Raw genomic sequence first — 14,064 nt, 5'->3', positions numbered from 1 at the left:
TTTTTTCCTTTTATCATTTTATTTATTTTTCTGTTGTCTTTATTTCTTTCTGAATCAATGCAAATGTTCTAAGAAATGATGTATATGCAACTATGTGATGATATTGAAAATTACTGATTATATATGTAGAATGGAATGATGTGCTAATGTTTTTGTTTGCTCTTAATTTTTTAATTAATAAATAAATAATTTTTTAAAAAGGATGTTTGTATGTTTGTTTACAATAAAAATATTAAACAAGAAGAATTAATGATTATGATTACTGAATCATAAAGATGTTTTTTCTTTCTATATTATAAAATAGTGAAAAGTTAATATCTGAAATTACTGAAACTCAACTAGATTCAGCCCTGTGTGTACTTATGACTGTAATGATCATTCTAGCCTAGTCTCAGACCTCTTTGTACTTGATACTGTTATGGTAACAACTCCATTTCCCTGTGCTTCAATCCATAAAAACCTTGAACTCCGACTCGGGGAAACAGATATTTGGGCTCATAGGCCATCTGATCTCCTGCTTCACACATGGCAATAACCTCTTTCTGTCTCTGAAAGCTCTAATACATGTATTGCCTATTAGCCCATCAGGCAGAGAAATCTGCATTTGTTCAGTATCAATTTCAAAAGATCAAAATGATAGTCAGAGTTCTAAAGGGTTACTAATACACCTGTGCAGCATTGAAGAATAGGAGAATCTGAAACACAAAGGGATGACAGAACAGCAAAGGGAAAGCAAGAGCTAAGGCTCAAGATAGATAAAGGGGCTCTTTCTCTGCAGGCGGCACTCCCGCCACCAGCGAGCCAGCCCTCCTCTCCCTCTTTCTACGCGGGCAGTGCTCCCGCTGCCAGTCAGCCAGCCCTCCTCTCCCTCTTTCTCTGCAGGCGGCGCTCCCGCCGTCAGCCAGCCAGCCCTCCACTCCCTCTTTCTCCGCTGGTGGCGCTCCCACCGCCAGCCAGCCACCCCTCCTCTCCCTCTTTCTCCATCGGCGGCACACAAGCCGCCAGCCAGCCAGCCCTCCTCTCCCTCTTTCTCTGCCGGCAGCGCTCCCGCCGCCAGCCAGTCAGCCCTCCTCTTCCCCCTTCTCCGCCGGTGGCGCTCCCACCGCCATCTTGCGCTTCCCTTTCCCCTTCTGCTCCGGCACGCCATCCGCCATCTTATCCTTCCCTTTCTCCTCCTGCTCCGGCGGGTCTCCAACCACCACCATGCCCTCTGTCGCCTTCACCAGCTCCTCCGCCACCGGCCTCAACAGCCTTGCCACCCTCACCTTTCCTCCTCCAGAACAGCTACTGGGGGAGTGGAGACGATACAGAGCAGATCCCGGAGCCATGACGGAGATCAAAGGGACAGCATACCCCATTCCGGAATGGCTGACTGGGAGAACCAGCTCCGGTGAGATCGCCGAGGGGCGTGGGCTTTTCCGGGCGGGACAGCAAGTGGCCGGAGTCCCTCCCTTCCTCCTTCCCAGGCCAGCTGGCAGAATTGGGCAGGCGGTACCGTCGGGCCGCGGCGGCTGGCACCCCCACCACGCGAGACCTCCCGGACCAACTGAGAGAGTTGGGTGGGAAATCCCCAGACCGCAGAGAACGGTGACCGGGGGGGTCCCTTCCAAACACGTGACTCCCCGGTCCGGCTGGGAACTGTGCACTTTCCCGGGCCGCGGTGGCTGGCGCCCTCCCGCCACGCTTGGCGCCCCAGGCCAACTAGGAAATGCAGTCGGGCGCTCTCCCGGGCTGCGGTGGCCGGCGACCCACCCGGCATTTGGACCCCCGGGCCGGCTGGCACTCTTCCAAGCCGCTGTGGCTGGCGAACCTCCCCCACGGCGAGAGTTTTCCAAGGTGAAAGGAACCACAGTACCTTTTGCTGGTGGAACCCGCAGACAAACGTGTGCCACGAGCGCCACCTACTGGGCAGGATAGGAAAGACAGAACCCAGAGATTTCACAGAAGGATCTTTCAGCCTGTTGGGCCCAACACGCAGGGAAGTCTGAAAAATGCCCAGACGCCAGCAGAGGATAACGGATCACGCTCAGAAAATTGAAAATATGGCCCAGTGAAAGGAACAGACCAATAGTTCAAATGAGATACAGGAGCTGAAACAACTAATGCTGAATATACGAACAGAAATGGAAAAACTCTTCAAAAACCAAATCAATAAATTGAGGGAGGACATGAAGAAGACATGGGCTGAACAAAAAGAAGAAATAGAAAATCTGAAAAAACAAATCACAGAACTTATGGAAGTGAAGGATAAAGTAAAAAAGATGGAAAAAACAATGGATACCTACAATGATAGATTTAAAGAGACAGAAGATAGAATTAGTGATTTGGAGGATGGAACACCTGAATTCCAAAAAGAAACAGAAACTATCCAGAAAAGAATGGAAAATTTTGAACAGGGTATCAGGGAACTCAAGGACAATATGAACCGCATAAATATACGTGTTGTGGGTGACCCAGAAGGAGAAGAGAAGGGAAAAGGAGGAGAAAATCTAATGGAAGAAATTATCACTGAAAATTTCCCAACTCTTATGAAAGACCTAAAATTACAGATCCAAGAAGTGCAGCACACCCCAAAGAGATTAGACCCAAATAGGCGTTCCCCAAGACACTTACTAGTTAGAATGTCAGAGGTCAAAGAGAAAGAGAGGATCTCAAAAGTAGCAAGAGAAAAACAATCCATCACATACAAGGGAAACCCAATAAGACTATGTGTAGATTTCTCAGCAGAAACCATGGAAGCTAGAAGACAGTGGGATGATATATTTAAATTACTAAAAGAGAAAAACTGCCAACCAAGACTCCTATATCCAGCAAAATTCTCCTTCAAAAATGAGGGAGAAATTAAAACATTCTCAGACAAAAAGTCACTGAGAGAATTTGTGACCGAGAGACCAGCTCTGCAAGAAATACTAGAGGGAGCACTAGAGTCAGATACGAAAAGACAGAAGACACAGGTATGGAGAAGAGTGTAGAAAGAAGCAAAGTCAGATATGATATATATAATGCAAAAGGCAAAATGATAGAGGAAAATAGTATCCAAACACTAATAACACTAAATGTTAATGGACTGAATTTCCTAATCAAAAGGCATAGGCTAGCAGAATGGATTACAAAACAGGATCCTTCTATATGCTGTCTACAGGAAACACATCTTAGACCCAAAGATAAATATAGGTTGAAAGTGAAAGGTTGGGAAAAGATATTTCATGCAAATAACAACCAGAAAAGAGCAGGAGTGGCTTTACTAATATCCAACAAATTAGACTTCAAATGTAAAACAGTTAAAAGAGACAAAGAAGGACACTATCTACTAATAAAAGGAACAATTAAACAAGAAGACATAACAATCATAAATATTTACACACCGAACCAGAATGCCCCAAAATACGTGAGGAATACACTGCAAACACTGAAAAAGGAAATAGACACATATATCATAATAGTTGGAGACTTCAATTCACCACTCTCATCAATAAACAGAACATCTGGACAGAGGATCAATAAAGAAATAGAGAATCTGAATATTACTATAAATGAGCTAGACTTAACAGACATTTATAGGACATTACATCCCACAACAGCAGGATACACCTTTTTCTCAAGTGCTCATGGATCATTCTCAAAGATAGACCATATGCTGGGTCACAAAGCAAGTCTTAACAAATTTAAAAAGACTGAAATCATACACAACACTTTCTCGGATCATAAAGGAATGAAGTTGGAAATCAATAATAGGCAGAGGGCCAGAAAATTCACAAATACGTGGAGGCTCAACAACACACTCTTAAACAACAAGTGGGTCAAAGAAGAAATTGCAAGAGAAATTAGTAAATACCTCGAGGCGAATGAAAACGAAAACACAACATATCAAAACCTATGGGATGCAGCAAAGGCAGTGCTAAGAGGGAAATTTATTGCCCTAAATGCCTATATCAGAAAAGAAGAAAAGGCAAAAATGCAGGAATTAACTGTCCACTTGGAAGAACTGGAGAAAGAACAGCAAACTAATCCCAAAGCAAGCAAAAGGAAAGAAATAACAAAGATTAGAGCAGAAATAAATGAAATTGAAAACATGAAAACAATAGAGAACATCAATAAGACCAGAAGTTGGTTCTATGAGAAAATCAATAAGATTGATGGGCCCTTAGCAAGATTGACAAAAAGAAGAAGAGAGAGGATGCAAATAAATAAGATCAGAAATGGAAGAGGAGACATAACTACTGACCTCACAGAAATAAAGGAGGTAATAACAGGATACTATGAACAACTTTACGCTAATAAATACAACAACTTAGATGAAATGGACGGGTTCCCGGAAAGACATGAACAACCAACTTTGACTCAAGAAGAAATAGATGACCTCAACAAACCAATCACAAGTAAAGAGATTGAATTAGTCATTCAAAAGCTCCCTAAAAAGAAAAGTCCAGGACCAGACGGCTTCACATGTGAATTCTATCAAACATTCCAGAAAGAATTAGTACCAACTCTCCTCAAACTCTTCAACATAATCGAAGTGGAGGGAAAACTACCTAATTCATTCTATGAAGCCAACATCACCCTCATACCAAAACCAGGCAAAGATATTACAAAAAAAGAAAACTACAGACCAATTTCTCTAATGAATATAGATGCAAAAATCCTCAATAAAATTCTAGCAAATCGTATCCAGCAACACATTAAAAGAATTATACATCATGACCAAGTAGGATTCATCCCAGGTATGCAAGGATGGTTCAACATAAGAAAATCAATTAATGTAATACACCATATCAACAAATCAAAGCAGAAAAATCACATGATCATCTCAATTGATGCAGAGAAGGCATTTGACAAGATTCAACATCCTTTTCTGTCGAAAACACTTCAAAAGATAGGAATACAAGGGAACTTCCTTAAAATGATAGAGGGAATATATGAAAAACCCACAGCTAATATCATCCTCAATGGGGAAAAATTGAAAACTTTCCCCCTAAGATCAGGAACAAGACAAGGATGTCCACTATCACCACTATTATCCAACATTGTGTTGGAGGTTCTAGCCAAGCAATTAGACAAGAAAAAGAAATACAAGGCATCAAAATTGGAAAGGAAGAAGTAAAACTATCACTGTTTGCAGACGATATGATACTATACGTCGAAAACCCGGAAAAATCCACAACAAAACTATAGAGCTAATAAGTGAGTACAGCAAAGTAGCAGGTTACAAGATCAACATTCAAAAATCTGTAGCATTTCTATACACTAGTAATGAACAAGCTGAGGGGGAAATCAAGAAACGAATCCCATTTACAATCGCAACTAAAAGAATAAAATACCTAGGAATAAATTTAACTAAAGAGACAAAAAACCTATATAAAGAAAACTACAAAAAACTGCTAAAAGAAATCACAGAAGACCTAAATAGATGGAAGGGCATACCGTATTCATGGATTGGAAGACTAAGTATAATTAAGATGTCAATCCTACCTAAACTGATCTACAGATTCAATGCAATACCAATCAAAATCCCAGCAACTTATTTTTCAGAATTAGAAAAACCAATAAGCAAATTTATCTGGAAGGGCAGGGTGCCCCGAATGGCTAAAAACATCTTGAGGAAAAAAAACGAAGCTGGAGGTCTCGCGATGCCGGACTTTAAGGCATATTATGAAGTCACAGTGTTCAAAACAGCATGGTATTGGCATAAAGATAGATATATTGACCAATGGAATCGAATAGAGTGCTCAGAAATAGACCCTCTCATCTATGGACATTTGATCTTTGATAAGGCAGTCAAGCCAACTCACCTGGGACAGAACAGTCTCTTCAATAAATGGTGCCTAGAGAACTGGATATCCATATGCAAAAGAATGAAAGAGGACCCGTATCTCACACCGTATACAAAAGTTAACTCAAAATGGATCAAAGATCTAAACATTAGGTCTAAGACCATAAAACAGTTAGAGGAAAATGTTGGGAGATATCTTATGAATCTTACAACTGGAGGCGGTTTTATGGACCTTAAACCTAAAGCAAGAGCACTGAAGAAAGAAATAAATAAATGGGAGCTCCTCAAAATTAAACACTTTTGTGCATCAAAGAACTTCATCAAGAAAGTAGAAAGACAGCCTACACAATGGGAGATAATATTTGGAAATGACATATCAGATAAAGGTCTAGTACCCAGAATTTATAAAGAGATTGTCCAACTCAACAACAAAAAGACAGCCAACCCAATTACAAAATGGGAAAAAGACTTGAACAGACACCTACCAGAAGAGGAAATACGGATGGCCAAGAGGCACATGAAGAGATGCTCAATGTCCCTGGCCATTAGAGAAATGCAAATCAAAACCACAATGAGATATCATCTCACACCCACCAGAATGGCCATTATCAACAAAACAGAAAATGACAAGTGCTGGAGAGGATGCGGAGAAAGAGGCACACTTATCCACTGTTGGTGGGAATGTCAAAGGGTGCAACCACTGTGGAAGGCAGTTTGGCGGTTCCTCAAAAAGCTGAATATAGAATTGCCATACGACCCAGCAATACCATTGCTAGGTATCTACTCAAAGGACTTAAGGGCAAAGACACAAACGGACATTTGCACACCAATGTTTATAGCAGCGTTATTTACAATTGCAAAGAGATGGAAACAGCCAAAATGTCCATCAACAGAAGAATGGCTAAACAAACTGTGGTATATACATACGATGGAATATTATGCAGCTTTAAGACAAGATAAACTTATGAAGCATGTAATAACATGGATGGACCTAGAGAATATTATGCTGAGTGAGTCCAGCCAAAAACTAAAGGACAAATACTGTATGGTCCCACTGATGTGAATGGACATTCGAGAATAAACTTGGAATATGTCATTGGTAACAGAGTCCAGCAGGAGTTAGAAACAGGGTAAGATAATGGGTAATTGGAGCTGAAGGGATACAGACTGTGCAACAGGATTAGATACAAAAACTCAAAAATGGACAGCACAATAATACCTAAGTGTAAAGTAATCATGTTAAAACACTGAATGAAGCTCTATCTGAGCCCTATTTTTATTTCTTTTCTCTATATTAACATTCTATATCGTTTTCTGTTGTGTTGCTAGTTCCTCTTAACCGATGCAAATGTACTAAGAAACGATGATCATGCATCTATGTGATGATGTTAAGAACTACTGATTGCATATGTAGAATGGTATGATTTCTAAATGTTGTGTTAATTTCTTTTTTTTTCCGTTAATTAATAAAAAAAAAGATAGATAAAAGGTATAAATGATGGGGAATTCATTGAGCGGTAGGTAAAATTAAACAGGTCAGAGAAGTGGCTTTCCAACTTTTACTGCAACGCATAGTAACAAATATTCCATATTCATATCTCAACCCAATATATATTATATGTGAAACAAATAAAAATTTGATATAAAACATTAACTTTCATTCATCACCATTTGTTATATTCAATGTACTTCATTTTTTATTCTGTTCTCTTTTTTGGTGGAAGACCCACAAAACCTATTTTATAGTTCCCTATTTGAAAAACAATACCTTAAAGCTCAAGGTTTCTGTTTTGGAACCAAAGTACCCATATGCATTTAAAAACACCCTGAAAGGAAAACTAATCAAAACAAATCAATCAACAGACGAAATTTAGCATTAACTAAAGCCTAAACTTTAAAGGCTGGTCTATAAACATGTTTAATTATTGTCTGAGAAAACACAAATCCAAATAAACTTACTAGGCAGTAAAAAAAGACATAAAAGATAACTGTAACCTAATTAAATGCATTATAACCCTTGTAAGTAAGAAGGGGGCAATGTACTAGAAACTTTTTTTAAAAGATGAGGGCATGTATTGTTTTTCGTTTTTTTTCTGTGTGGGCAGGCACCGGGAATCGAACCCAGGTCTCCGGCATGGCAGGTGAGAATGCTGCCTGCTAAGCCACAGTGGCCTGCCCTTGGGATGATGGCACGTTAAGAAACAAAACTTGATGATGTGCAAGGAGAAAATAGCCTGAACCAGTCAAGTTGGGTCATTCATTCAATTATTCAACAACTATTTACCAGGGACAATAGGATCCTAGGCCTCATGGGACTTATAGATTGACAAAAAATAAAAACATAGAAGGACAGACATTAAACAATTACCAGTATAAAAAAGGTATGGTGGAGGGTTATGCAAGGGTAGTTCAGTGACAGGCCCAGCCCGTGCACTTCCCCAGAACAAACAAGCAAGCAAACAAAAAGAAAGAAAAAACAAACAAACAAAAATTCAACAGATGGTGCTAACAGACGGTGGTGCAATAACAAGATATTCACATGGAAAAAGAATGAAATGTGACCCCCACCATACAGCATACAAAAAAAAAATGCATTAAAAAAAAGGTATGGTGGAGAAATGCAGAATGTTATAAGAGTAAAAAAAAAAAAAGGGAGAATCTAACCTATTCTGAAGGTCAAGGAAGTGATGTGTCAAATCTTTGGGATGGGGAGGAAAGGGAATGGGCATCAGCATATATAGATCTTTCCTGGAGAGTGATCATCCAACTCCCTGCTTTGCTTCCCTTGTTTTGATACCACATTTGCAATCTTCTGATTAAAAAACACAGCTTGTCATATAAATTTCTCTCTAGAGTAAAGAACATGCTGACAAATAAGTATCCATGGCATGAGTATCCCGTTAAAAATTAATAAGTTGGCACACTGATTTATACATCTGCTTTTCTGAACTTGGTTAGAGAAAATCAGTTTAGTAGGATTTAATCAATTTTGGATACACTACAGATTTCTTGGCCTGGATTATGAAGATTAGACACTGGATCCTGGTGACCACCTCTGAAGTGCTATTTAGCTGGTAACTAGCTGGCTTCCCTATTGATCATTTCTTGGTCTTAAATGCAAAGGACAGAATAGGTTTGAGACTTGAATTCCAGGTCAAGATGGAATTTTCACTTTAGTAAATGGGAAAGTTTCAGGCAATAGAATGACAAAATAAAACTGGCATTATGGGACAATGGTGTGGTTGAAGGACTAAAACAGAAGTACTAGGAAACAAGGATGATAGGTAGAAAAGCCACTATTGAGATGGTGGAACCTAAAGTAAGGCAATAAATAAAATAGAAAAGAAGGTCTGTTAGCAGTGAAAAGGAATCAGAATTAGTAACTGATTGGCATAGGGTATAAGGAAAAGGTATCAAAAATGACTCCCAGGCAAATCTGAGACTTGCTTTACTACAGATATATCAGAAAACTGATATAAAGAACAGTTAATTCTCTATATGTTAACAGGGGACAGAGTGGGGTTGGGGAATGGTTAAGCCTTAAATTAAGGCTTAAAATATACCAGGATTCTAATTTGGAATGATGGAAATGTTTTGGTAACGGATGGTGGTGATGATAGCACAACATTGTGAATGTGACTAACAGCACTGAAATACATATCTGAATGTGATTAAAAGGAGGAATGTTAAATTATATATATGTAGTAACAGAACTAATTCTCTTTTAAGACATCCATGGAACCTCACTGCAAAGTGAGCCCTAAGTTAAACCAAGGACTACAGTTAACACTATAATTATAAAATACGCTATCATGGATTGTAACAAATGTTCCACACCAATGCAAGGTGTTGATAATAGGGTGATATAGGGGAATTCTGTACTTTATGCATGATTATTCTGTAAACAATCTTCAAATAAAAAAAATTTGTTAAAGCTAATTCTCTGCCCTTAAAAGTAATATTTAATATATGATAGTTAATACCTAACTAAGCCCAACTCTGCAAGTGAAATCATTACCCTCCCCCCTACTTGGAACATGACATCCAGGGGTGAAAGTCTCCCTGGCAACGTGGGATATGACTCCCAGGCCCCAGGCACTGTGGAATCAACAATGTCTTTCTGACCAAAAAGGAGAAAAGAATTTTAACAAATAAGGTATCAGAGGCTGAGAGAACTCAGAGTCTAGAGGCTACTCTGGAGGCTACTCTTATGCAAGCTTCAGCTACATATTGCTACTTATCATGGTTTGCCAAACCCCAACCAAAACCATTCTCGCCAACCCTAAAGAGCAAAAACGGCTTTATCAGATTCCATATACAAAGGTTCCATGCACTATGATTACTTTTCAGAAAATGTTCAAACCTTCAGATGGGTTCCTAGGTCAGGTTAAGTCCCGAAACCCAGAGGCGCCAGCCTCTCCAGAACATCAACTAGTTCCATCCCCCATTCTATATTATCGACAGCCATTTCCAACATGAAAAAGTTAGAATGGGCATAGCCCAAATACCCCTACAGATTGGGAGAAAAATCAAAGGAGAAGGTGGAATTATAACAGACAATAAGACTTAAATATGCTGCTGAATCATTATATTGATTTTGGTCTCCAGTGTTTTAGAGCAGCTAGGAGGAAAAATTTTAAATTGTGGAACTGTAACCCACACCAAACTCTGAAATCTGTTACAAACAATTGTTGTGGTGTGCCTGGAAATTTATTTTTTGTATATGGTTATTTTTCACAATTAAAAAAAAGGTAATTCTCTACCCTTAAAAGTAATACTTAATAAATGATAGAACCTCTTAATAACTTTCTTTGTATTCTAGTCTTAGTTTAATAAACTCCATGAGTTCTAGTGAAAAGTTCCATTTTTTTTCTTTTTATAAGGAGGCATCCAACAATAGGTCAAAAATCTGTACCAAAAAACCCACATATACTCTTTACTCCACCATAATACTAACACATCATAGAAGCCAGCTATAACTAAGTTATATCTTCAGTTTTATCTTCAACTTGGCTAATTTTAGTCAATATCTGTTATTGACTACAAATGAAAGGAGGCTATATACTTTTTCAGATTACCGAAGATGTGGGGGGTTTTATCTTTTATTAATAGACTTTATTTTTTGGAACAGTTTTAGAGTTACAGAAAAATTGAATACGTAATACAGTTTCCATATATCCTCCACCTTATACAGTTTCCCCATGAAGATGTGGTTTTGTTTGTTTGTTTGTTTGTTTGTTTGTTTGTTTTGGGTGCATGGTTCAGGAATCAAACCCAGGTCTCCCACATGAAAGGCAAGCATTCTACCAGTGAGCCACCAAAGATATGTTTTTAACATAAGTGATTTGCTCATTTTAGAAATACATTTATTTTCCTTAAGTTTTGAGAGAGCCTTCCAACAAGTTACCATTTATTCACTCATTCATCATGTATTAAATACTGTAAGCTTTCAAATCTAGTGAGAAAACACATTAATTATATAATCACATATAATTGCAAAATTCAGCTGTGGCAAGTGCTATGAAGTAGAGGTATCCAGGGCATGAGATCACTTAACAGGATTTGATCTAGTCAGGAAGGTCGGAGAAGGGAAAGTTTCCTTGAGGAGCAATGAGTAGTCTGAAATCAGGATTTGATCTAGTCAGGAAGGTCAGAGAAGGGAAAGCTTCCTTGACGAGCAATGAGTAGCCTGAAATTCCAAGGATAAAAGTGGAAGTTAACTGAGGGATGGGATCTGAGGACATGCATTTCTGGAAGCCAGAATGTGTGGGTTCCACGACAACAGGGAACACTGCACTGAACTGAAAAGGTCTCAGGAGAAGAGAGCTGGAGTGCAGAAAACAAAGGTTTAGCAAAACAGGCAACTGCCACACTATTCAGTCTCTCAGGCCATGATTTTGGTCAAGATGGAGCTTGAAAATGTCTGCTGGATTTAGTGAAATGGAAGAGCATGTTAATTTTAACTTAGGAAAACAGAACAGAACCCTCGTGGGTTGAAGAAAAAAAGTCAGTGAGTAGTGGCTTGTCTTTTGAGAGAAGAGAGAGGGCAAGGCTTTATTATACAATGTATACTCTTTGCAGCTGTTAGCAACTTCTTTTCCTTTTTTACTTTTGCTTCAATGATTTGGATATAGTGATACTAACTTGGGATAAGTACTTACTCAAAAAATGTTTCTAATCACATACATAACATACAAGCCTTACTTTTAAGTTTACATTTGTGGACTGTATGGTGTGTGAAGCTATCTCAGTAAAAATATTTTAAAAAAAAAAAGTAAGATACAATGACGATTGTATACTTCAGATGGAGTGTGTGGTGTGTGAACATATCTCAATAAAATTGCATTAAAATAGTAACAGAGGGAAAAAAAGGTTATATCAAGTTGAGGGAAGGGACAGCAATATTAAGGAGCTAAGTTCATTATTAACATTGAAATGTATGAAAATTGGATTAATAAAATGAATCCGGTTATAATTAGTAGTACGCAGTTATTTAAGCAGGTAAGATTGGTTTAGGATCATTAGTTACACAATCTTGTGGGAGTTACTGCTCTAAATTTCTATTTCCAATTGGGGCATTTATTAGCAGCTACCTCACAAGTACAAAAGGGATTATACTTGCATTAAGTGAACTAGTGCAAGTACAATATTTATTCCACTGCCTGGGACAAAAGTGCTCAATAAATATAAGCCTTCATTATTACAAAATAACGTGTCAGTATTTCTTAAATAGTTTGATTTGCAACTTAGATTTAGACAACCTTTCAGGAATAACAGTTTGTGAAAGCAGAATAAACCATTAAAAAAAAGTGTACAGAGACAGAAAGAAAAGGTGCCCACGAAGGAGTCCTTTTCGGTGAGATTCTGCACAAGGATTTTTCACGCAAACATTCTCTTAAACTGTGCACAATAAAGCTAAGTGCGGCTCAACCCGGGTGTTACTGACATTCTGTGCAGGAAACTCGTTTCCATAACAGTCCTGCCCGGTGCGAGACTTGAAGCATCCTTGACCCGCCCACTAAATGCCAGTAAAGCAACCCAGGAATTGTGACAGTCAAAATGCACCCCCTCTTTAAAACGCCCTTGTGGGGTGGCACCGCCCCGGGTCGAGAATCACCAAAAGAGGCCCCATCCCAAATCACCTAGCGTTCTTTTTCCACCTCTTACAATCTGCATTACCGCCATCTACTTTAGCCCCGAAGACCTACTGTCCCAAAAGTACTGAACATCTACTGTCGGATCACAGCCGCGGATCTCGGAATCATCTGCTGAGCCCGCGACAACCATTGCCTAGGCACCTTCGCCTGGGAACTCCGGTACTTCTTTATAGATTGGAGATTCGAATTTGCTCAGCCTCCGCTGGTGACTGAAAACTATCCCGGGTCCTCTGACCTCACTGTTGAAGACTCGACATATATTATGGCGAAATCCGGGCCACAGGCACCTCACGACGTGGGAATATAAGTGGGGATGGGAGGACCCAGGCGGTCCTGGGCCGTGAGATTGCAACACTGTTCCTAGGTACCACTTCTCATTGCCCCGACCCTCAAACCCCAACCCAAAGGATAGAGCCGCAGCGCCTACGCGCGCCATTCAAACAGGAGGGGCGGGCCCCTAGGCCTAGAGCTAGGGAAAAATATACACCGAGTACAAGTGGGATGTCTGGATACCAAGGAACCTCATAGCCCAGGTTATTCCACAAACAAACGATCACCGCCCTGCCTCTCCGTTTTCCTTCTACCCCGGCCACACTTACCCGAATTTACCGCCAACAGCGTCGCCATCTTGGAGGCGCACTAACGAAGCCCTCCTGTCGCTCGGAGGCCCCAGAAAGGGTGAGGCTGCCCGACGAGGCGCCTGAAAATAAAGGCCCCGCACTGCCATCTCTAAACAGCGCGCTGGGCTTACGCGGGAGTATGAAAAACTGAAAAATATGCTTTGAGCCACAAGCAGCAATTTTTCACCGGAATTGTTCCCATTCACATAGGGCAAAGGCAACCACGTCGGAAATGCAAGGTCCTCAACTTGACGTATTCGTGCAGTGCATCCTGGGACCTGTAATTTCTTCCTAATGATGCGTCAAGTGCGTTATGTACACTGGAAGAAAAGGTTTCCAAAGACAAGTTGTTGAAATAACGCATATTTATGATATTATAAAATCCATGAAATCAAATAAAATTATCTAAATTTTATGTTAAATCTTCTTTGCATAGCTCCGTTACCTTGGGACGTGGAGTTGGGTATGAGGTTTCAATACTTCTAAAAGTCATTTGACCTGTTACAAACAGGATTTT

General features: G+C 39.7%; 1 protein-coding gene across 1 annotated transcript in view; it reads right to left on the bottom strand.

Moving 5' to 3' along the window:
• NUP205 (nucleoporin 205) overlaps positions 1 to 13,778 on the bottom strand; it is a 153,216-nt gene extending 139,438 nt beyond the window's left edge. The window contains exon 1 of the mRNA XM_077142076.1: positions 13,527 to 13,778. Within this exon, the coding sequence (XP_076998191.1) occupies positions 13,527 to 13,554 (28 nt within the window). The 5' untranslated portion in view covers positions 13,555 to 13,778. The remainder of the gene's footprint in view (positions 1 to 13,526) is intronic.
• Positions 13,779 to 14,064: the final 286 nt, after the last annotated feature.

The sequence above is a fragment of the Tamandua tetradactyla genome, chromosome 1 (genome assembly GCF_023851605.1).
Source record: "Tamandua tetradactyla isolate mTamTet1 chromosome 1, mTamTet1.pri, whole genome shotgun sequence".
In the NCBI taxonomy this organism is placed as follows: domain Eukaryota; kingdom Metazoa; phylum Chordata; class Mammalia; order Pilosa; family Myrmecophagidae; genus Tamandua; species Tamandua tetradactyla.
Note: the sequence above shows the minus strand (reverse complement) of the source record. Positions and strands in the feature narration are given on the sequence as shown.